Source organism: Alosa pseudoharengus, unplaced genomic scaffold, assembly GCF_046254945.1.
Source record: "Alosa pseudoharengus isolate Yale_2024_CS ecotype anadromous, Long Island Sound unplaced genomic scaffold, YU_APseudo_1.1 YU_APseudo_1.1_scf_6, whole genome shotgun sequence".
NCBI lineage: Eukaryota > Metazoa > Chordata > Actinopteri > Clupeiformes > Clupeidae > Alosa > Alosa pseudoharengus.
In genome coordinates this window covers 18,268,728-18,290,256 of record NW_027468848.1, presented here as the reverse complement: position 1 = coordinate 18,290,256, position 21,529 = coordinate 18,268,728, and the positions used below count along the sequence as shown (strand labels likewise).

The window sequence follows — 21,529 nt, the reverse complement described above, 5'->3', positions numbered from 1 at the left end:
CATCTTCACATGGCTTAAAGTTCTGCAGGCATTGTGCCTGAATTCAGGCATGGGCTAGGCCATTTAAGATTTGAAAATAAATAATAGGACATTGTCCTTGCTTTAAGCCCTGTCATATCAGCTCATTAAAGAGTATGATTGTGCACCCTTGTTGGGGAAGTCATGTTGCACATAGTATTAAGTCTGTGTTTGCTGTCTTTAGTTAAAGGTTGTATCAGCGATAGCGGGGATATGTCACTTCTGTTGATGTTCAAACAAAACAGAGAGCTAGCTCGCTACTCCCTTCCCCTCCCTCCTGTGCAATTAAAACTCTCCTAAACGCACATGTCGTCGGTTTTTGAAACACTTTATTTTGCCTTTGAGTGGGTTGCCAACCCTTGTTGGTAGCAATTGTTTTTGTGTACAGATCTCGGAGTATAGGCTGCCTACAGAGACGCTTTTTTTTTTGACGGCCTGCTTATGGGGCAGACGGCTAGCGGATTGTTAGGGGAAAGATTAGATGAATGTGATAATTTGTGTTTGGGCCTGAAATCGCTGATACAACCTTTAATGTGTAGATGTGTTTACGTACTTTTGTCTGTTTAATGCATTCTGTACAGCACTTTGGCCAGTGTAAGCTGTTTATAAATGTGCTTTAGGAATACATTTGACTTACTTACTTACTTTATGTTGTGCAGCCGTGTCAGTTATCACTGTCAGTTATGTAAATGAAACTTTAAATCCAGGATAAATCTAAGCAAGGTCATTTAAGGTTGTTTCATCTGTGTCCTCAGATTCCAGATACTCAGGAAAGCAGTTGGCCTTGTAAAACGGCGAAATAAGGACAGCACCTAGTTACGGAAACAGATATAACATTAGACATGCAGATTTCATTATATACATACCCTGTGTTCCTGCATAAATATATGTTATTTTTTTATACAAAAATGCCCTTTGTATAAAATGGCTCCCTTAAACCAGGGTGGGTACAAACATTGTAAGTTACATACATCACAGTGTTACCAAATCCCTTAAAAATGGCATAGATATAGGAGAGGTCAGAACATTTCGAGTGGTCACAACCCTGCTCAAAGGGGAACGTCCTGATGGTTTCTGTCAAATGCCTTCCTCAGCAGTTGGAGCCGTGATGAAGTTTTACAGCTGGGCTAAAGGTTGATCCCTCAGCCTTTAGAGAGCAGTGTATCTCCACGCACTGACAGATAAATGTCTGTGATCAGCAGTAAGGTGACCTAACTTAGGTCATGGTGACCTTATGTATCCTGTCTCACATTTAGTTGGCTTAGTTTTAACCTATTTTTTTACAAGTCTGAATCAACACAACCCAAGCTGCCAAATCAGTGTTTTCTTTGTTTTAAATGTATGCTTATAGTGCAATGCAATGCAATGTACTTTTTTATAAATAAAGTCTCTGTCATAAATATGTTGAGCCATAATTATTATTTTATTTTTTTAAAAATCACACAAACATTAAAGATTTACTATATGATAAATGCAATACACTTGTACATTTTTCTATCTACAACCCAAATATAATTGTAGACACCATTTATTTCTTAAGGCAGAAAGTATGGCCATGCACTTTTATGTCCTGAAATCCTAGAGACAATCCACTGTCGGATCTGGGTCCACGCTGTGCTCTTATTTTAGAGACCAACATTTACTCCCCCTTTTAAGGACAAGAAAATTACACTGAAAACACTGGTCTTTTTGATAGCTAAGCATGTTAACAGATATGTGCTAGTACATATCTTTCAATAGCTCTTCTCTTTTAAAGCCATACAAACTTAGACAGAAAAAAGAAATGGCAGACAGCAACTGAAATTACATTTATCACCAAAAGTGGTATTGCACCGATATTCTTACCCAAGTAATATTTTGTCTGGGGAGGAATTATTTAACTGTTGAACAGTACTTTTCCATAACGCTTTTGCTCAGCTTTATGTAACAAAACAAGACTTGATTTATACTTGTACTATTACTGGTGTGATTTACACTGAATTGCTGAAAAATACAAAGCAGTACATGGCAATAAACTTTCCAAAACAGATAGTCCTTCGCTGTGGTCCCTGTAGCACCGAAGCTGTTTCTCATCTGCACATTGTGACACTACCACAACCATCATTCAATTAACCATAGTGCAATTCCAAAACCATAGATAAATGGCGTTTCTTTTTTGGCAAGTAATAACTCCCTAAGTGAATACACGCAGCCGACACTTCCGCATATAGCCCTCTGCTCTAGACACCAGAGCAATCAGTGACGTACAAAATGGTGGCACGCCACCCGGTCCGACACACGAAATGGTGGTGAGGCCCAGTTGTGCCTCTCTACAACTCCATGTCCTCCTCCCCAGACTCCTGGGCCGCTGACGAGCCGTAGCCTGGGCTCAGGGCCCCCTCGCTGAAGTCTCTGAGGTGCCCCTGCGGCGGTGGGGTGGCCGGGGCTCCGGCGCTGCCACTGGCCGCCGTGCTGGTGGACTGCCTGCTGGCAAACTGCTGCTGCTGTTTGCGCTGCCGCTGGAGGGAGTCCTTCAGCCGGCGGGCCAGAGCGTCCTCTGGGGGGCGCCACACCACCAACTGCATGCATGAATGACTCCTACTTAGACACAGAGAGAGAGAGAGAGAGATATGATAATATGTAGCATCTACATTATGTTATTGACCTACGTTGACCAAAAGAGAAGTGACTCGATCTCTGATCCCTGTTGCTCCAACAACAGGATACAAGGGGATCCTACTCATAATGGCACAAGGTGGTTGTCCTTGGTAACAACAGGCTGTGCATTATGGTGTTGGCACAGGTTGCCCCAAGTAAACTTCCACTCAGGTTTAGAAGGACAGAATGGAGACCCACGGGTGGCATGGACTTTATACTCACACAGACTCGGCCACGTTGTGGGGCAGAATGTCTCCGATGCCGCGCTGTAGCCCCGCCTTTAAGCTGTCGGACAGGACCAGCACAGGCCGCCGCTGGGCCGGCTCCACATCCAGGTCCTCTTCGTCATCGTCATCCTCTAATGTGATTCTGCACAACAGAGAAAGCATGGTCACTGGATGTCATGGACCAATCGTGGATGAATGTGACATGTTTGGTATATTCTTCTCCTTACACACTACACACTGTAGTTCTTGTTAGCCTGACTCTGCCAAACTAACATCCACTGTATTCATAGTAGTCTGTAACTATTCCATTGGATTCAGCTACACAGACAGTAAATAAAATGTACTGAATCCAGTTGGATGAGTCACAACACTCTTGACCTCACCAAAACCCTGTGTGACTCAACCTTAGTTACAAAAATTCCCTTTCTTCATCCTCTTTAACCCCCTCAAATAAGGTTCATGTTGACATTGCCAAATGAAATGATATTATCTTCTAGAAAAGTGGACAGTGACACCCATTCAACAATGTATCACTGCATTTGCAGACTGTAAAATTATGGTCATGATCATAGTCAGTATGGATAAAATGCAAACATTAACTGTTTTCAGACATGTCCTCCACACTATATGCAGATCTTTGTCAAACCCTTTGGGTGATTCAGATATGATGCTTACATGCAGACATTATGTGTGAACGACATTGACGCACATGACATGAACAGAATCTCCACGTGGTTAAACAGGTTGAACACGCACATGAACAGAATCTCCGCATGTTCTTCACTTCATTCAGACATGAGCTCACTTACATAATGTCCGTCTGAAATACTAGGAGGGGAGTAGTGTAAGAGCCGGTTAAGTTCGGAGTTCCAAATGTCCAGTTATGTTGTTCAGATATAAGACCCAACCACTTGATATCCGCAGAACATGCAGACTTACACCTGTCTGAAAGCAGCTAATGATTGATGATTCCCTCTCTTCATCCTCTTTAACCCCCTCAAATAAGTTCATGTTGACGTTGTCAAATGAAATGATATTATCTTATAGAGAAATGGAACACCCATTCAACAATGTATCACTGCATTTGCAGACTGTAAACTGATGGTCATGACCATAGTCAGTATGGATAAAACGCAGCCAATGACCTTTCCTCAATCTCCTGCAATCTCCTCTGTGCTGCCTCCACCTCCATGCAGGACCCGTCCGCGTCTGTGGCAGGAGGGAGAGGAGTGGGGGCACTGGGGGTGACCAGGCCCACATGCCGGCCCCTCAGGTCAGGTTGAGGCAGCGCAGGGGTAGGGTCCACAGAGGCCACTGCTGCCGCAGCAGAGCAGTGCAGAGACCAGTGAGACTTTGGATCCTCCACAGGCTCCTCCCCCGTCAGCCGCCTTCTTTTGGGACTGCAAGCTCTGAGAAGATTGGGACCAAAGACACAGAGTGATGTGAAGTTTCATTCATAACCACTACAACAATAATAATCACGTTCCCACTGTATCAGCACAGGGTATATAACCCAGTTTATAAAAAAACGTATTAAGATGGGGGAATAAAACAGGACTACCTCTGAAGGTGTATTGAGACAAAACAATAATGACTGCATGGTATGTAAGGGACCAATCATAATGTGCTAGATAGATAGATAGATAGATACTTTATTGATCCCCAGGGGAAATCCAAGAAAAGTTAAAATGCTAAAATGCACATCTCAATAAATCACCCTGCATAAAACATTTGGGTCAACTGACTCACTCGTCGTCTGCTCTCCTTCTATGTTTTCTCAAGCAACGCCTCTCCCAGCTCCTGCAGGCATAACATAAGACAAAGCAAGGTTACATTCCTCCCAAAGGAAATAATCTGCCTCATCATACTTCACAATCATTGTGTGCAATCCTGTTGTTAATCAGTTATCTATACTGTATAACATCATCATAACAGTTAACATCATGCAGTATGTCTATAGACTACTAATTGTCTGTTATAGGATGCAGAGGTAACTCACGTATTTATCCTGGAGTCTGCCCCTGAGAAGTGGCATGTTGCACTGGTGGAATCTTTTGAGACAGTCAAGTCAGGAATATGGCGGTGAGGAGAGAAGGGTGGGGGGAAGAACCCCAGCTCACTGCTCGCTGGGCTGGGATGATGCATCTTCACGTAGCCCAGTTAGGCTACGAAGGATGAGTTTACAACTCCTCGAGCAAAAACTGATTTGTGGCAATCCTTGGGAGGAAACATGCAGTTGACATATTACCGCATACGTTTGAATAGGCTGTTGGCTTTTTATGACGTGGTTCAATAGTGGAAAACATTGTGGTTAGCACTGATACCGAGAATGTCCACCAGCAAACAGCTGCAGTGATTTAACTACAAGTCATGGCAGTAGCCATCTAATTTCACTTACAAATAGGCACATTTAATTTATAGGGCCGCAATAAAACAATGATATTCGCGTGGATTGCCTCTAAAATCAGTGTACCTGTAAACATCAAGTTAGGCCACAACTTTAAGATACAAGAGAGCACGGTTTAAAACTTGTTTTTGAGTTAATAGTGTAATAATTTAGTTTGGACTGTCGTTATCATTAAAGGACATCGCATGCCTTTTTGGCAATAGATTGTAAACCTGAACACATTCTACAACCTATAACATTAGCACAATGTTTCTGTTTGATTATGGTTAATTCAGTTTAAGTAACGTTAACTATTTGTAAGTTACCTCCTAGTTAGCAACAAGCTACCTCGCATTGCATAGATTAAAAAAAGAAGTCGTCAGCGCCACACACATTAATATTTCACACCATACCTTTAAAAGTGCTGTTTCACCGATTTGGAAATTAAATGAGGTTCCACCACACAAAAATCATAAGTAAAGTCTGCTGGCGGACACGCTAAGAAACTGTTAAAATGACCAAGAAAGATGAGCAGCATTAGCTTACTAGCTAGCAGGTAATCTGGCCTGCTAGCGAGTTGGTTTCTCAACGTATTATATTCCATTCCATATAGTCTCTTGTTAGTACAGGACACCACATGGAGGATAATTTAGAACTGGCTAGATGTTACTATAAATCAAACGAGCTCAATATTCCGATCGGTGACTGTTTGCCATACGAAAACATGTGCTACATTACAGTTAGCTATAGCATAATTGTCCCGCCCCCTTGTCGATTTGTTTATCTGCAGCCATAGGATGCAGCTGTCAGTGTAGCCACTAGTCTACTTCCAGAGAACTTCATGCAACAACAACATTGTTACATATCAAGTTAAGGTTACCAATTAAAGAGTATAGAAGCCCCATACTCTTTGCAACAATGCAGAGAAACGGCGTTTCGGGTTTTCAAGAGTTCATGAATGGCCTTGACATATTTCTAGATCAATGCAGAACATTGTGGAATTTGTAGTTTAGGCCTACACACACCGCCCCCAGTTAAGGTTAGAACATGTCAAATTTCAAGGCACATTTAGCCATTTCTAAAATAATAATTATGCCTCACAATACAAGATGCGATCATTAAATTTAAATTGTCAAAAGTAATAAGTAACTTAATCTTCGACCATCATGTAAGAAATGTTCTAGCAAGAAATAGGCTATCTTACCTATACTCGAAAAAGGCTTAGAAATAGGCCTAGTAAACCTGAAATTAAGATTAGGCTATTAAAAATAATCCTCGAAAATTGTCCAATGTAATAGATTAACCTAAAATGGATTTCACAAACTCCTCCCACTAAAAACGTCACGTGATTCAACTAAGCCATGCATAAGATGAGAGTCAACAAATTTGCCAGTGTGCTGTAGCTGTGGGGAAGAAGTGTGGTTCAACCTGAAAGAGGTAGGTAGGCTATACTCACTTGTAATGTATGATGTATTAGTAATAGTGAACAGGTACAAATGACTAATGTGGTTAAGTATATGACAATTACAAGGCTAGATGCTTACGACCAAGTTGAGCCTCAGTATAGAGCATAAACGGTAACCTTGTTTTAAAACGACTTTATACATGTCCTAACGCATCTCTCCTCATGTAGGTCAACTATGAATGTCATTTTCTGCATTGTGAGTGCTCTGGTTGTTCTGGCAACTGCCAAACCATGTGGTAATTATCAAGTTATTATAAAGTTCTGAGTGAAATAATTGTTATGTAATAGTGGGCATTTCACTCTGGTGGTATTGCTTCGTGTGCTATTGGCTCTTGAAGTTCTACCAGAACAGTGATAGTGGGGGAATGCACAGAATTGCAGCAGCATTCAGATTGTTGCAACATTCATACAGCTCTGTGTGATAACAGTGTGATCAGCACAACCAGCCTGAGTGTTCCTGTTGAATGCAATGTGCCAATGTAGGTTTTGCTATATGGAGGACAAGTAAATGTAAAGTTGAATCAGAGTTATATTTTAAAGAAACACTTAAAGAGTTAAAAAAAAAATACTAATCCCATATCGCTAAACCCAATGTTATGACTTGTTTGTTATAACAACATATATATGTACATATATGGTAACACTACAAAGGCTTACATCATTGCATGCACAAGGGTATGGAAACGGCAGTTTATTCTGTACTTTGTCCTGTCAGGTGTGTTAGTGACATCTCTCGGTTTCTTGAAATCCTGGTGTTTTATGAGGTCACTGAGGTTAATGGGTGAACTGGGGGAACGCTGAGACAGCAGTGGAAGCAAGGGCAGTGTGGTGTTCAGTTAAACTATATGTGTGATTTGGTCTTCCAAATGAAAGTAAAGATGCTCTAAATCAAATTTGTTATTTTAAGTTTTAACATTACTATTTCAGTTGCCCACGTTCCTGGTGTAATTGTAATCATAAAATATGTTATTAAAACAGCATTCACACAAGATTATTCTTTTTTTTTTCAAACAGTAACTTCTCTTTAAATGTTTGTGTTTTCATGTGTGTGCAATATCTGTCTTTTTATCTCTACTAACCCCACAGCACAGGACCATGACAAGCTTTTACTCTCCCTCAATAAGCAGCTGCTTCGTTCTGTTGAGGACAAAGACAGTCTTCCCAATCCCAGTGTGCATCTGGCTCTGCGTCTCTCCACAACTCACAATCTCAAGAAGGAGACTGAGCATCTGGACAACCTCAAGACCAAACTTCACAATGACATTGAGAGGTGGCCCATTGTGATGCTCATAGTGCCTTTCCAACCCTTTAAGAAATCATGATTGTGATTAGCTCCCTATTAAAATCTCCAGCTTGTGTAGGAATCGCTAAACTTTGGAATGTTGAAATACAGCATCATATCCATGCCAGTATCCTCAGTGGCAATATTGTATTTCTGGTTCTTTGTAGCTCTCTCAGCAAGGGTCAGGCAGTATTGGGTCGCCTCGCTCTTTACATCCTGGCCTTGAAATCCTCCTGCCATGATGTCAACAGTCTGACGTTTAGTGTCAATCAGAAGAGCGACTCTCTTCTCACACATCTCAAGAAACAGATGGAAAATGAAAAGGAACATATTGCATGTAAGAGTATTTCATTTTAACCTCTCCTTTTAACATTATTCTGTTGTTCATTTTTTATTTTGGTACTGCATTGCATAACACTTTTGTTTGCTAAACCTACAGTCAGTCAAAGACCACTGACCAATTACTACCAGTATTCTCTTGGCATACTGACCTTGTGTTTGAGTGGAGTCCGAGTGAACCCACACGTTAGCAACAAGCTCATACATGTTGTGGAGCGTGGACTCATCAAGCATGGTGACTCTCTTTGCATTGGTAAGTAATATGATAACATTGATGTTAAAGGAGAAATCCGGCTGATTTTCCTATTGACAGTATTCGGCGACGTCTAGCGATCAAGATCCATGTAAAAAATGGCCAGATTTCTCCTTTAACATGACCTGGAACTCGTATTTTCCAACTGGAATTACACTTTTAATTCATTCTTCATTTTTTCATTGTTTATGAATTAATTTAATTCATATGCTTATCCACTGAGCCACACAAGACTCACTTGCTCCATGACTTGACCTCTGGTGCCTTTGATAGACACATATGCCATGGCTGGGATGGCCCTGCAGTGCCTGAAGAATGCTGGCTCCCATGTGATGGATGCCACTCAGCTGGAGAAGGCCCTGGACACCATCAAACAGAGGCTGCTGAGCTCTGAGAGAGCTGATGGACACATGGGCAATGAGTTCAGTACAGGACTGGCTGTGCAGGTTAGAGCTGATGTACAAGTCATAAGACCTGTGGTTCCCAAACTCACTTAAACTATAATACTGAGAGTAGTGCTCTCAATAATGTTATATGAATGGGTTGTGTAGTTGTAGTGTGATCTACCTCTGACTGCTGCAGATACCATGGCTGAATATGATGGCTGACTATCAATATTGCCAGTCTTGAGGGTTGGAAATGAAAAGTGTATCAAGTAGTTCTCTAGATCAGCGGTTCCCAAACTTTTCCCCCCGCGTACCACCGGCTACATTCCGACTCAGCTCGCGTACCCCCACCATCAGACACATAAACACATAAAAACGTAGGCTCTGGTATGGTCGTGCGTCACATTTGCGCGTGTCCAAGACGTGCTTCATTTTTGCCGTGTTCTATATCCCCCCCCCCCCCCATAATATTTGTTCGTTTCCCGGTTTTAGGTGCGTGCATTTGGTCAGTTAAAAAGTTATGAAAAGTAGCCTGCATAGTAGCCTAACTACATCCACATACAATATCTTATAATAGGCCTACAACAACGCCTGACAAGGATGTATTCGTTTGGACAACATTAGGCTATACAGCCTAGAAAGGCTAAACTTAGGCTACCTTTAGTTTGTTAAATGTAAAGCCTAGCTTAATGTTACCTTTCTTGCCCATCTGAAATAACTCCTAGCTTTGCTCCTTCCCTCCTTTCTGTTTTTGTTGTTTTCAAAAACCTGTTATATCCGCAAAACGTCCCCCCCATGGACCACGGACCATCCAACGCATTCAAAAGTAACGCATTCTATTAGCTATTCCAGGCGTCATGTTTAATAAGCTGCCCTTTTTTTGATGAACACATACAGAGTTTATAAATGATATCCTTTAATTTCATGTTTCTATATCATTATGACCTGATTCGAAATTATGTATTTATTCATAAATTAATTACAAAAGATTTAAAATTTTCATTTTACACCTGTCCGCCATAGCCCTTTCATCTCGCGTACCCCCTAGAAGCAGCTCGCGTACCACTTGGGGTAGCATACCACAGTTTGGGAATCCCTGCTCTAGATAATAGATAAGAAAGAATAATGCTTCCTTATGTATTCAGGATATTTATTGTCTCAACATCTTCTGACCATGATCTTTTCAACATCATGTTCTTGTAAATATTTCTAAGATAGATAACAGGTATATTAGTAACACTTACTGTATTTGTGGAAAAAAAGAAAGAAAGAAAAGAAGAGAAAATATAAATATAATAATAATAAGTTTATTTTATATAGTGCCTTTCTCAAACCCAAGGTCGCTTTACATAGTAGGAAGGCAAGGAAACACAATAACAAACAAACAAATAAATACAACAAAGACAAGTTATCTGTATGGAGCTATGTGTTGGGTGTGGAGGAGAAGTGATCATTAAACAGAAAGGTCTTAAGATGTGCTTTGAAGAAAGGAAGAGAAGGACAGGCACGAAGAGGTTGGGGGAGGGAGTTCCAGAGTTTGGGGGCCAAGGCACTGAAGGACTGAAGGACCTGTTTTAATATATTAAAACCTCAATTATTCTTTACTGCTTTTGGTATGCGCCTGGCCTCATTGAAGTGTGTTTATAAACTGTTTCTTCTCCTCTCTCCACTTCAGGCCCTGCTGGCTATGGGCAGCGACATGCAGGTGTGTGCTGCCTCCATGGAGGCCCTGAGAGAGGATGTGAGGAAGGGCACGTATGGCAACCCCATGGCCATGTCCCAGACTCTACCGGCCCTGCAGCAGCGCTCTTACCTCAGTCTCAAGGGCAAGGAATGCAGGAATGAGGATGGTAGGAAATTGTTGTATTGAGTTGCGCGAGTGTAAAACATGAATGAACTGTCATGGTGGTGTACCTCTGACAATAACGAGACCCATCATAAGAGCTACTTATGAATATTGTCGTTCTTGATAAGGGAAGGGATATTTTTTCTTTAATTATACTATTTATTTTCAATATATAATTATAATAAGTTCTTAAAAATCTGTGTTTGTTTTTCAGATACTTTGGTCCTTGACGCTACATCTCCTGTGATAGTGCTCCCAAGCCAGACCACAATACATCTGCAGGTGGAGGTGGTTAAGTCTGACAACATGGCCTCTACTTATTCTTTGGATGTTCCCAAGGGCTCGTCACTCCTTGAGGCACTGACACTTCTTCAGGGAAATCAGGCTGGTTTCACGTATGTCTGGTATTTGTTTTGATAATGCATTCAAATGACAAACCAATGCAAACCTACTAATAAAGAAATAGCTTGCTCCTCCTTATAAATTAACATTTCTGATCAAATTGAATAACTAAAAAGAAAAAAGGACATTAGCTCCATGGACTGAGATATTCATATAATTACACATTCTCAGTGTACATTCCAAATCCAAATAAAAGAAAATATGATTCATATTATCGAAAACGAATATGCTACCTGGAAGCGTTTCATTTCTCTATAATGAGTAGTTCTTACTACTGTTCTCCATCTAGGTTTGAGAAGGAGTCCAGCTTGTGGGGTCCCTTCCTGAGCTCTGTGAACGGGGAGCAGGCCCGTCAGTCTGACCGTAGATACTGGCGCCTGTCATCTAATGGCAAGGCTCTCGGCCAGGGTGAGAAAATGATTTCTGCTCGATAATATATAATGACTTATTATTCATGACTTATTGTTTAATGTAGTGTTTTATTTTATATATTCAATAAGATGATGAACTGTGTGTTTTTATAACATTAGAATTATGTATTTCACAGGTGTCACAGACTACAAGGTTGAGGCAGCCCAAAAAATCACGATCAAAAACAGTAGTTTCTGAGGCTACTACCACTAGGAAAAAAGGCACTATGATTTCAATAAAAAATGTAATACACAAGTGTTTCATTGTTCTTGTAACATTTTTTCTTCTCTAAACCCATGCAATGAATGTCCCCTTGGGGATCAATAAAGTATCTATCTATCTATCTATCTATCTATCTATCAATGTACAGTTCTGACATGTTTTTTTATATTGTTGTTGTTGTTGTTGTTTTGACATTAGCTACAATTACTGTGTCAAATAGATGCTATTTAGAGCAGCACTTACTACTAAAACTCTAACTTTCACACTCCTAAACAAAACACCTACCTACAAATTGTGTCACTTGTCCAGATGACCATTTCTATAAACAGTAAATTCAAGTAGGTAGGCCTATATGGTAAGTGAGTGACACACCTGGGTCGCTAGGCTATGTTCGGCTAAATTTCCTAGAAGATTTACCATGAGTTACCCAGGTTCTCTCTAAACCATGCACTTGTAGGCTAATGCAACTTTTGGCTGGTTCTGCAATCTCAAAATCTTTAGTCTAATCTTTAGGGGTTTTTTTATTTTTATCTAGTATCTTAGATATCACCCATGTCAGATTCAGATATGTGTAGACAATTTCATAGCAGAGAGAAGTGAAACCTGAAGCGGAGTTGAGCAAGTCTCAGATGTTTGGCTGCACTGCACGAGCGCCGCCTCCGATTTCGGGATTTCCGACCAGCCCTTGAACACAACAGCAGCACGACCCGTCATTCCAAACGATGTGGATGAATGTCTTGACCTACATAGCGGTCCATCATAACTTGTAACCTAGAACGTTTCAGTAAAACTGAAAGCGTGGAGGGCAACAAGACTGATCAGTGGGAAATAACTGTCCAGGCGTTGGCTTGATGATAAACAACAAGGTGATAAGCAAGTGGTGTAACGACTGAGTAAAGAATTCAAGAATTTAAGCTAACAGGCTAGCTAGCAAAGGTACTAGCCTGAAGTATTTCCTGGGTTCACTTTACGTTAGCTTTCTTGCCAGCCTCTTGTTAGCATGTTAAAAAAAATCTTGAATGAACACCAACAAGTAAAACTAGATGCGAGAAAAACCTTTTGTGTTCTCTTCTGCTTCTGTTTTAAGCTTGGACAAACAAAGTGGTTGCGGGCTAGATAGCATAGCCAGTGTAGCACAAGGTAGGTGTTCGCATAGGTTGTCATTGCATTCCCGTAGCCACCGGTTGTAGATAGTTTGGTAACATTAGCTATTAGTATCGCCAAATTGGCGAATCAGGATACACTGTAAACTACAGTGTAAGCCTCTTAATTCCCGATACCTAGCTAAAACCAGTTGCTTGTTAACGTTATCGTTACAGCAAATTAAAAAGGCTTCTGCCTGGAAGTTGAACTGGTCATCTGAAATTAAATAAACTGTTTCAGATTAATATGAAATGTAGAGAGGGCATGCGAGATAACATGACTCCTTTAAAAAATTGCCCTTCCAAGCTGTCCTAAGGCTAGAGTTTAGGTTATGTTTGTTGTTAATGAAGATACACTGTACACTTAGTGTCTGAGCAACATAGTTTCTGACAATCTGGTGAACGCGTTCTCTCGTTTGTTTATGTTGCTTTTTCGTAGATCTCGCTGGAAATGGCAGAGGAAAACACACAGTTTTGCGGAAACTGGTAAGGAGTCATTGTACATAATTTAGTGAGACAAGCGAAACAAATATCCCTAGGATAAGTTTTGATTTCAGTTTTGATTAAGGTCTGGCAATTCATCGCCTGCCAGCCCTTTCTCGTTTTTCTCGTTTTGAGTCTGATCTCCCTGTGCATATTTTCACCCCCCTGCAGCAAGCATAACATACCAGAAGCTAACTTTACCACTCATGAGATCCACTGTCGCAGAAATATTGCCCTTTGTGATGTGTGCCAGGAGCCTGTCCCACGGGCAGATCTGCAGCAGCACAGAGATCAGGAGCATGCACAGGTACGACCCTCAATGCTACAGTGAGCTTGAGGGTATACATCAGTTCAGAGGGGTATTCCAAGGTTATGCTTTGGTGATAAATCTGACTAAATTAATAAAGTAATTGGTATATTTCATAATAGAAATGTGTCTGTTTTGCTAAGAGAATAAATCTATAGGGATCATCCATTAGAACGCTTTCCACTTACTTTAAGTTTACTTAGACAGGTTTGTTACTATACAACATTCTTGGAATAACACCAGGTATGATCAACACTTAGATTTGGTAAATACTACTCTGATTTTCCTGTTAAAAATGTTTAGTGGTCTCTTACTGATTATATGCTGTGTTTGTTTAATCTTAACGAAAAGTTGTGAGACAACCACCATAAACAGACAACCCACTTGTTACACGTACAAATTTATCTTCACACAAGAAGCACTGCAATTCGCTTTGACACATTCTGCCTTAGGTCAACGCAAGGCCTGTTATTAACAGTTCCTGAATATTTTTTCTGATGTCTCTCAATTTATTTTGTTTAGGTGCAGTGCAAATGTGGGTTAAAGGTGGAGAAGAGGCTGATGGAGACTCATCAGGTGTTTGTCTTAATTACTATTGTTGTAAGACAGTCCCATGATTCAATTGAAAATTAATTTACTATAATAGAAAATAAATGTCAGTAAAATGAAACTAATTTGCGTGACTGGCACAGGCATTTGAACTTCCCTTGGTTGAAATAGAAAAGAAATACATGGAACATTTGTTGGTGTTAGTTATGCTGTATACACCAGTGTATTCACTTCAATGGGTATTGCAGATTGTATGATGATGATGAAAATGGAGCTTGCTCATTGTTATGTCTCCTATAGACTTCAGAGTGCCCCCAGCGCATGATACCATGTCAGTACTGCAACCTAGAGTTAGCCTTTGTCCAGGCTGGGGATCATGAGGACTACTGTGGCACCCGCACCGAGCCCTGCCCTATATGTAAGTGCAACGTGATGCTGCGGGAGCGTGACATCCACCCGGCCCTGTGCGGGAGCCTCACCCCTCCCCAGGAGAGGAGCAGCTCCATCTGGGCAGCAGACCCCCAGTCTCCGGGCGCCTGGTTCGAGGCCCACTCCATCCACAATCTGCTGAGGGCCCAAGAGCGGCTCCACAACAACAACAATGCTGGCGCAACGGACTGCAGAGCGCCACCGCGGCCTATAGAGGGCAGACTGCACAACAGCACCCGTGGGACAGTGGGGATGAGGGGCAGAAGGAACACTGCGCCCAGGAACAACGACTTTAGCCGCCGTGAGTTAACAGCAAGTGACTGTAGATGGTTATATACCTGTATCGGTTACCAGCATCTGCCTTCGAAACTGCTTAGTTAGTGGAATGCTGCGTGAACAAAATGTGTCATATAAAGTCTTTTAGTTCTTGTTCATCTAGCTCAGGGGTGTCAAACTCATATTAGGTAGTGGGCCTTGGTAGGCATTGATGGTGGTTAGTGAGGTCCCCCTTTCCATGTGAAGCGCTTTGAGTGTTGAGAAAAGTGCTATATAAATGTAACGTGTTGTTGGGCCGGATTTGTTGGAATGAGACCTTGTTGGGGGCCGTCATTGTCATCATGGTCATTATAATTTTTCTGCATGGATATCAGAGTGTTATTTAATGATATCACTTACGAGCAAACAAGTGCAAATAATGTATTACTGTCATATACTGTTCTTTCTCTCTTGAAATGCCCTACTACTCCCATGTTAGTTTTTCTGCTTTTTCTTCCTGAGGATTGTTTGTAGTGCTAGATTGAATCAATTTATCATATCATAGAAATATTGCTTATTACACATTGTTGAAGACAACTGGATGTACAGATCTTTTTTTTTTTAATTTTCCCTTCCTACCCAAAACATCTGGGGGGCCGTATGAAACCTGCTGGCGGGCCTGATCTGACCCCCGGGCCTTATGTTTGACACCCCTGATCTAGCTTAAACACCTGTTCCTCTAGTTGGGCCTTGTTCTCACAGACGCTATTCCTGTGTGCCAGAATTCAGATGTGGGCTTGGCTGTTTAAGATTTTAAAATAGATATTAATAGATATTAATTTATATTATATATAAATAAGATTTATATATAACAGAACATTTCTGATTTACAGAAAGGTTCCATGCTTTAAGCCCTGTAGATAGCATGTATGAAGTGCAGAGTAGAAGTTTAGATTTTATATTGAGGGCCTAAGGCTGACAAACTCAAACTCTTTTTGGATCAATTTATACTGGGAAGTGGTGTAAACACGTGCGTATTTCTATTTCAGTGCTGGAGCAGGAAGCAGAGTTAGGGAACAACAACAACAGTCTGCTGTGGCCTCCGGGCCAGTTTCAGAGCGACGACACCTCCAGCCTGGACTACCTGCTGGCCCTCAGTTTGGATGACATGGATGGCCAGGAGGGTGTGTGGACAGACGTTTGGGATCACCAGTTCGGAAGGACACCTGTCCACAGCAGCCTCCAGGCACCAGCCAACAACAACTACTGTAACATCGCACCTCCTAGAGGACCCGCAAACCATAGCCCATCAGGTCAGTGTAGTCCATCCCTACTGACCGAGTGTTCATGTTGTTTAGCCACTAATCCGGTCACTGCATGTAATATGACTTGTGGGTAAATGCTTCTCTGTGTTGGTGCTTATTGGGCTTTTCTGGGTATCCCTTCTCAGAGATCATGCTTCCCTGTGAGTTCTGTGAGGAGCTGTTTCCAGAGGAGGACCTCATTCTTCACCAGGTCAGACTCCACTTTCCACCATCTCCCCACATACCAACAGGTTGCAAACAGGTTACACACACACACACACACACACACACACACACACACACACACACACACACCTTTAGGCGGGGATCTCATTAGCCAGCGGCAAGCGGCAGGTTTCCTATTGTTCTCTATGGTACGACAGCGGAACGGTGGCAACGCTGGCGTAACGCTAGCGTTGAATAAACTGAGCGTTGAACTTGGTTCAACTTTCAAAGCGCAACGCCAGCGTATTCAATTGTCTTATTATGGTCTCAGAGTTGCGTTACGCTTGCCGCTGCCGCTTGCTGTTGGCCAATGTGATCCCCGCCTTACACCTTCAAAGATACCTTTCCCAGGCTAGTTTGGCTGTGGTTCGCATTTTTTGTGCCAATTGACAGTGGTTCTGAAAGCAAAAGACAATTTCCCCCTTCTTGTTGCATTTTTTGGTTCCTAGTGGAATTGGCTGGGTTTTTGGATTTTGGCTGGGCTGTTTAATGTCCTTGTTGTCATAGTTTCATGACCACTGACCCAGAGTCAGAGGAGAGTCTGGGGCGTAGTAAACACAGACAGGTCATGAACAGAGGATGGAAACTGGACTCCAGTTACCTCCCTTGTTTTGAGTTGGTTCTGTGTATGTAGGAAATGTATCCAGGCAGTTTTGCTACAGGCTACCACTTACAGTAAGCCCACCCTCCTCCAACTTCCTTCCTTTAGCTAGACTGTTGTTGTTCCACTGAGTGGCTATTGTCCACAGACTTGCAAGGAAATGTTCTTAAATAGCTGGTTGTATGGCTTTTTATGTGCTGGCATCATTCATCTTTTGGCATTCATTTACCAGTACCTTTACAGCTCTTCACGGGTCTTTATTTGTGCAATAGGTCCGAACAGTTCTAAAATCTTCTTGATGTCCTTAATGAACGACAGATGTTCATATAGTCTGTGAAACTTATGAAATGATCAAGTAAACACCCTCTTGTTAGTGTGCCATAGTACTAGGAATACTATTTGCAAATTAAAATGACTCTAAACGGTAGATGCATAGTTGCAAACCTTACAACCCTCTATTAATCATCTATTATTGTCACATTTGCTGTATCACTACTATATCCCTGATTTATTTTTCCCTTTGCACAGACGGGTTGCAGCCCTGCTTCAGCTATTGCATCTTTCAGCAAGCAGCCCACGTCTCTCCCCTATGAAAGCAGCACAGGCCAGGGTGGTAGCGGTCTGTTGAACATGCCCGAATGCCCTCCGAGTCCTCCTACCCTCCCTCGCTCAGTCTCCCCACTCTACTGCAGTCCACCCTCCAGTCCCTTAGAGGGCGACGTGCTCATTCCATGCGAGTTCTGTGGCGTCACACTGGAGGAAAGTGTTGTCTTTCACCACCAGGTAATGAGCAGGTGGAATGGGAACTATTTTACTCATAGATATACATAATAAAGGCTAGATCATAGATATTAGAAAGCTATATACCGCATTGGGCTCCAGAACGTACGTAAATAGCGACACCATCTTGGTGGGGGCAGCAATCACTGGAGGCCAATGGAGGAGCATGTGACTCTGACTGGAAATCAGACAGGTGTCTGTGATTGCCTGCAAATGTTGCCCATAGACAATAAAAGTGCTGCCCCCACCAATATGGTGGCCGCGTTTACGATGCCACCTAATAGAACTAGACAGTCAATGTGGTATCTAGTATCTTTCTAATATCTATGGGCTAGATGTCTTATGGCAGAGTCTCTTAACCGCATCACCGGCGGCCATCTTGTCACAGGCAAGCGATCTGGTGGGCTCTGTGGTAGTTGATGTAAGGTGAGTAATCTGCACGAACACAAATACTCTTATCTCGCCAAAATCTTGATGGATTTACAAACGGTTTGGTTTCTTACAAACGTTATTAACATGGCTATAATCTGGATGCTTGAACATGATAAATGTATAATTATTTATAAGTGTGCAGTGTCATAACTACATATCTGACGTTTATAACAAACCAAACCATTTGAAAATCGGTAGAAAATTGAGCAAGTTATGGTTATTTAAAAAGTATGCACCATTGAAACAATGTTGAGTGACGAACTGACTGTGGCTACATGGCCGCCTGGTGCGGACGTCGACCTCCATTGGCCAGCAGCGTGGACGAGACATCTAGCCTTTATTATATATATCTATGATTCTACTGACCTGTATTTGCAAGTTGTCTTACAGACTTGACATTTTAATGAGACATTTCTCATAAGCTGGGAATACTTCATATGCACGTCATTATCAGGTCATTGTTTGGCACCTGACTTACTGGTTTTGTTTATGCTTTTGTTATACCAAATCTTTAAATGATGGTTGTAGTCACCTCTATAATCAAACTATCGGTGTACAGATATATGTCTTGATGAAAAGGGTAGTTCCACAGCGTAACGAGTCTCAAGTTGTATAGGAATATTTTGTTTTTAGGAATAGCTAGACATGGGGAATTTTTTTGGCTGCTCAAAAAAAAACCATGTTTGTATTTCCTACCAGGATAAATGTGACTTCCGACCACAAACAGCTTATCCAGTGGAAAAAGTGTCTGCACAGAAGCCTCTGTTTCCACCCAGAGAAGTGGCAAGGAACTCACCTGAACGCCAACGAAGGCTACGGCACCAAGGTGAGCGCTCTCAGCAGTCATATGCTAGCATGTCCAGATGTCCCCCACTCGTTTAACCACAGAGGCGTAATTTAATTGACCCATCACTAAGTCCCACCCCTCGAATGCAGATGAGTCTTTGTGTCTCCAACAGAGCCGCTTTGAATATATTTTGGACACTGACCTGATGACCTCTGGCATTATTAGTTAACACTGGTACAGTTTGTCTAAGTTAGCCACAGTAATGTGGTGTAATGGATTTAACCCAAGTCACTGTGGGTGGCTGTGAGACCCAACAGCACCAATCACGCTACTGAACACTAGTACACTGTACTCTTGACTGTCTACAGCGGACCCAGAAGAGGACCTACTGGGCCAGGCCTCGCTAGGGTGGTCCAGGACAGGGGCGTCTCCCAGGGAGCCCTGGAAAGCCTCTCCCCACACTGGCCTGCTCCCCCACGGGAAGAACACCAACTCCGACCTGCAGGGGAAGAACAAGCTCCACCGGGGAGGAGGGGACGGCCACGGCGGCTCGGCTGCAAACTACAGCCCCACAGTCAGCCCCTCAACAGCCCCTGGGTAAACGCTATTTGTACTCAGAAGTTACTGACACAAAAGCTTTTAGGCGGTCAGTGTAGTCTATTGATTCTGAATCGTGGCATACTGCTTGCCTCACTTAAGATGGAGCCATATGTTCTTAATAATGATTACTGATTTTACTATTACCTTGACCAGTATAGAAAGGTATTGGAAGTATTTTCTTACCTTCTGATATGTAAAACTGTTTTAGTATGACAATGTTAAGACTACCCTCACATGGGGGCTCTGTTTTGGGGTAGCCTCTTGTGTTTCCTTATGGTTGTCCTGTAGGATTTACTGTCACTTTAGTGTGTTTGACTTCTTATCTCTTCTTGAATATGCAGCCATCCATTCAGAGGAAGATCAGAAGGACGCAGAAGCCAGCGAAACACGGGCGTTGCTAAGGTACAGCATTCATTCTAGAAGTTTTAGTTCCTCCATTTAAAGCACCTTAATCAGTAGCAGTATGCCTTAGTCCTGTAGTAGTATTTTTTTGTTCGTGTGTGTGTGTGTGTGTTTGTTTTATTTGTCATATATTTGCATGTATATTTTATGTATCTTTCTTCACTACAGGGATCCAAGAAACAGAATGTGGAGAAGGAAGAGTCTTGAGGCGTGAGAAAGACAACTACATCATAATTTGCTCTTTGCACTGACTGCAGGAGGCTAAACTTAATTTGTGTGTGTGTGTTTGTCTTAAAGGGAACAACAGTGATTTTACAAAATCACACCATTTGTTGCATGTTAAGAAATGTATGAATGTTTCAATAACATCTTAGAATAAATTCGACCACTCTAGAGCCGGAAAGGCGAGTAAATGGGTTGCTAGGGCATACTGTATATCTAGATCATATGCAGGATAGCCTATCTTGAAAATGGTCAGGTGAACTTTAAATGTTGTTGAGACATTTTGTTTCTAAATCTGCAATTAATTGTGTCATTTTTGAAGATCCTTTGCACTCTCATTTTGAAGAATGTAAGACTTATGTGGCTTCTGACCAATGTAATGCTTTTCTTGCACTACATGTGTGTCTACATTATTCCTAATTTTACATAATGTATATCTTATCCTTTTTATACTTTCTCCTTTTTAAAAGTAAATTCTTTGTTCAACAAAAATATGGAAGGATAATTTAAGTTTTATATTATGAACTATGTGTCTAGATACAAAATGTGTTTTTTTCAATGATAGCCTATATTGGGGTTGATATACAGTAAGGGTGAGTTGGTCAATCTGTCTTGACATCTATCTGAGACTATTCAGACCTGTTTTTATTAGTTTGGCAAGTTTGTTGTGCACATCTTGGAAGAGAAAAATGTGTAAAGGCTGGTTACTACAATGAAAAAGACGTACAACTCTGCCTGTTTACGCTGCCCTCCCAAAGAACAGGGTCCAAAGCATATTTGTGATTTAACCAGAAATCCTCATGCAATACATCATGTCCTCTTTTGTGAAAACACTATAATCTGAATAAAGGATTCTAATGAACCCATCAGAGGTCATAGTTATTCAAACATGGTGACACTAACAGTGTTGGCTGAATTGTATGAAACTGGTATTTGTTGGTTGGTATTTGTTGGTAGAAAGCCCATTGTGAGTGTGGAAGGGGGTGGCCATGTCATGTTGACACCACACGATAAGAAGGAAGCCTGACAAAAAACGATTGCAACAACTTGCACAAAGACTGATAGGCCCTTCTGTAACTTCTTCTCTTAAATGTATTTGTTGTTTTCTTTTAAAGGTTGTAACTCCATTGGTTTATG

At 41.6% G+C, this 21,529-nt stretch overlaps 3 protein-coding genes across 5 annotated transcripts; 2 read left to right on the top strand and 1 right to left on the bottom strand.

Moving 5' to 3' along the window:
* Window positions 1-1,422: 1,422 nt before the first annotated feature.
* Window positions 1,423-6,544, bottom strand: ccdc117 (coiled-coil domain containing 117). Of its 3 annotated transcripts, none has more exons than XM_076269906.1 (6): window positions 6,473-6,544; window positions 4,882-5,099; window positions 4,632-4,682; window positions 4,028-4,291; window positions 2,878-3,024; window positions 1,423-2,598 (listed from the first exon to the last, which is right to left on the bottom strand). In XM_076269906.1, the coding sequence occupies exons 2-6, from the start codon at window positions 5,025-5,027 to the stop codon at window positions 2,328-2,330; spliced, it is 879 nt and encodes a 292-aa protein (XP_076126021.1). In that variant the 5' UTR covers window positions 5,028-5,099; window positions 6,473-6,544; the 3' UTR covers window positions 1,423-2,327. The 3 variants fall into 3 exon arrangements, with proteins under 3 accessions (XP_076126021.1, XP_076126020.1, XP_076126022.1); XM_076269905.1 differs by lacking the exon at window positions 6,473-6,544 and adding an exon at window positions 5,682-6,024; XM_076269907.1 differs by lacking the exon at window positions 6,473-6,544 and adding an exon at window positions 5,682-6,024 and having other exon boundaries at window positions 1,423-2,595.
* Window positions 6,545-6,614: 70 nt separating this feature from the next.
* tcn2 (transcobalamin II) lies at window positions 6,615-11,910 on the top strand. Its single transcript, XM_076269904.1, has 10 exons — window positions 6,615-6,705; window positions 6,902-6,969; window positions 7,820-8,003; window positions 8,183-8,352; window positions 8,455-8,607; window positions 8,881-9,053; window positions 10,669-10,843; window positions 11,054-11,234; window positions 11,531-11,649; window positions 11,789-11,910. Exons 2-10 carry the CDS (start codon window positions 6,909-6,911, stop codon window positions 11,848-11,850), a joined length of 1,278 nt encoding a protein of 425 aa, XP_076126019.1. The 5' UTR covers window positions 6,615-6,705; window positions 6,902-6,908; the 3' UTR covers window positions 11,851-11,910.
* Window positions 11,911-12,547: 637 nt separating this feature from the next.
* Window positions 12,548-21,258, top strand: trafd1 (TRAF-type zinc finger domain containing 1). The gene is made up of 12 exons (XM_076270075.1): window positions 12,548-12,740; window positions 13,456-13,502; window positions 13,671-13,806; window positions 14,329-14,382; window positions 14,656-15,085; window positions 16,089-16,352; window positions 16,490-16,554; window positions 17,698-17,952; window positions 19,081-19,207; window positions 19,537-19,765; window positions 20,110-20,170; window positions 20,339-21,258. The coding sequence occupies exons 1-12, from the start codon at window positions 12,726-12,728 to the stop codon at window positions 20,375-20,377; spliced, it is 1,722 nt and encodes a 573-aa protein (XP_076126190.1). The 5' UTR covers window positions 12,548-12,725; the 3' UTR covers window positions 20,378-21,258.
* Window positions 21,259-21,529: the final 271 nt, after the last annotated feature.

Bases quoted from the DNA above. Each gene is read 5' to 3' on its own strand.
- trafd1 (XM_076270075.1), top strand. The intron at 19,208-19,536 runs GTGAGCGCTCTC...GACTGTCTACAG, and splicing joins ACGAAGGCTACGGCACCAAG to CGGACCCAGAAGAGGACCTA. The intron at 19,766-20,109 runs GTAAACGCTATT...TTGAATATGCAG, and splicing joins AGCCCCTCAACAGCCCCTGG to CCATCCATTCAGAGGAAGAT.
- tcn2 (XM_076269904.1), top strand. From the start codon at position 6,909: ATGAATGTCATTTTCTGCATTGTGAGTGCTCTGGTTGTTCTGGCAACT. The intron at 11,235-11,530 runs GTATGTCTGGTA...TTCTCCATCTAG, and splicing joins GGAAATCAGGCTGGTTTCAC to GTTTGAGAAGGAGTCCAGCT. The intron at 11,650-11,788 runs GTGAGAAAATGA...TGTATTTCACAG, and splicing joins TGGCAAGGCTCTCGGCCAGG to GTGTCACAGACTACAAGGTT.
- ccdc117 (XM_076269906.1), bottom strand. From the start codon at position 5,027: ATGCATCATCCCAGCCCAGCGAGCAGTGAGCTGGGGTTCTTCCCCCCA. The intron at 3,025-4,027 runs GTCATTGGCTGC...TCTGTTGTGCAG, and splicing joins TTGCAGGAGATTGAGGAAAG to AATCACATTAGAGGATGACG. The intron at 2,599-2,877 runs GTGAGTATAAAG...TCTGTGTCTAAG, and splicing joins CACAACGTGGCCGAGTCTGT to TAGGAGTCATTCATGCATGC.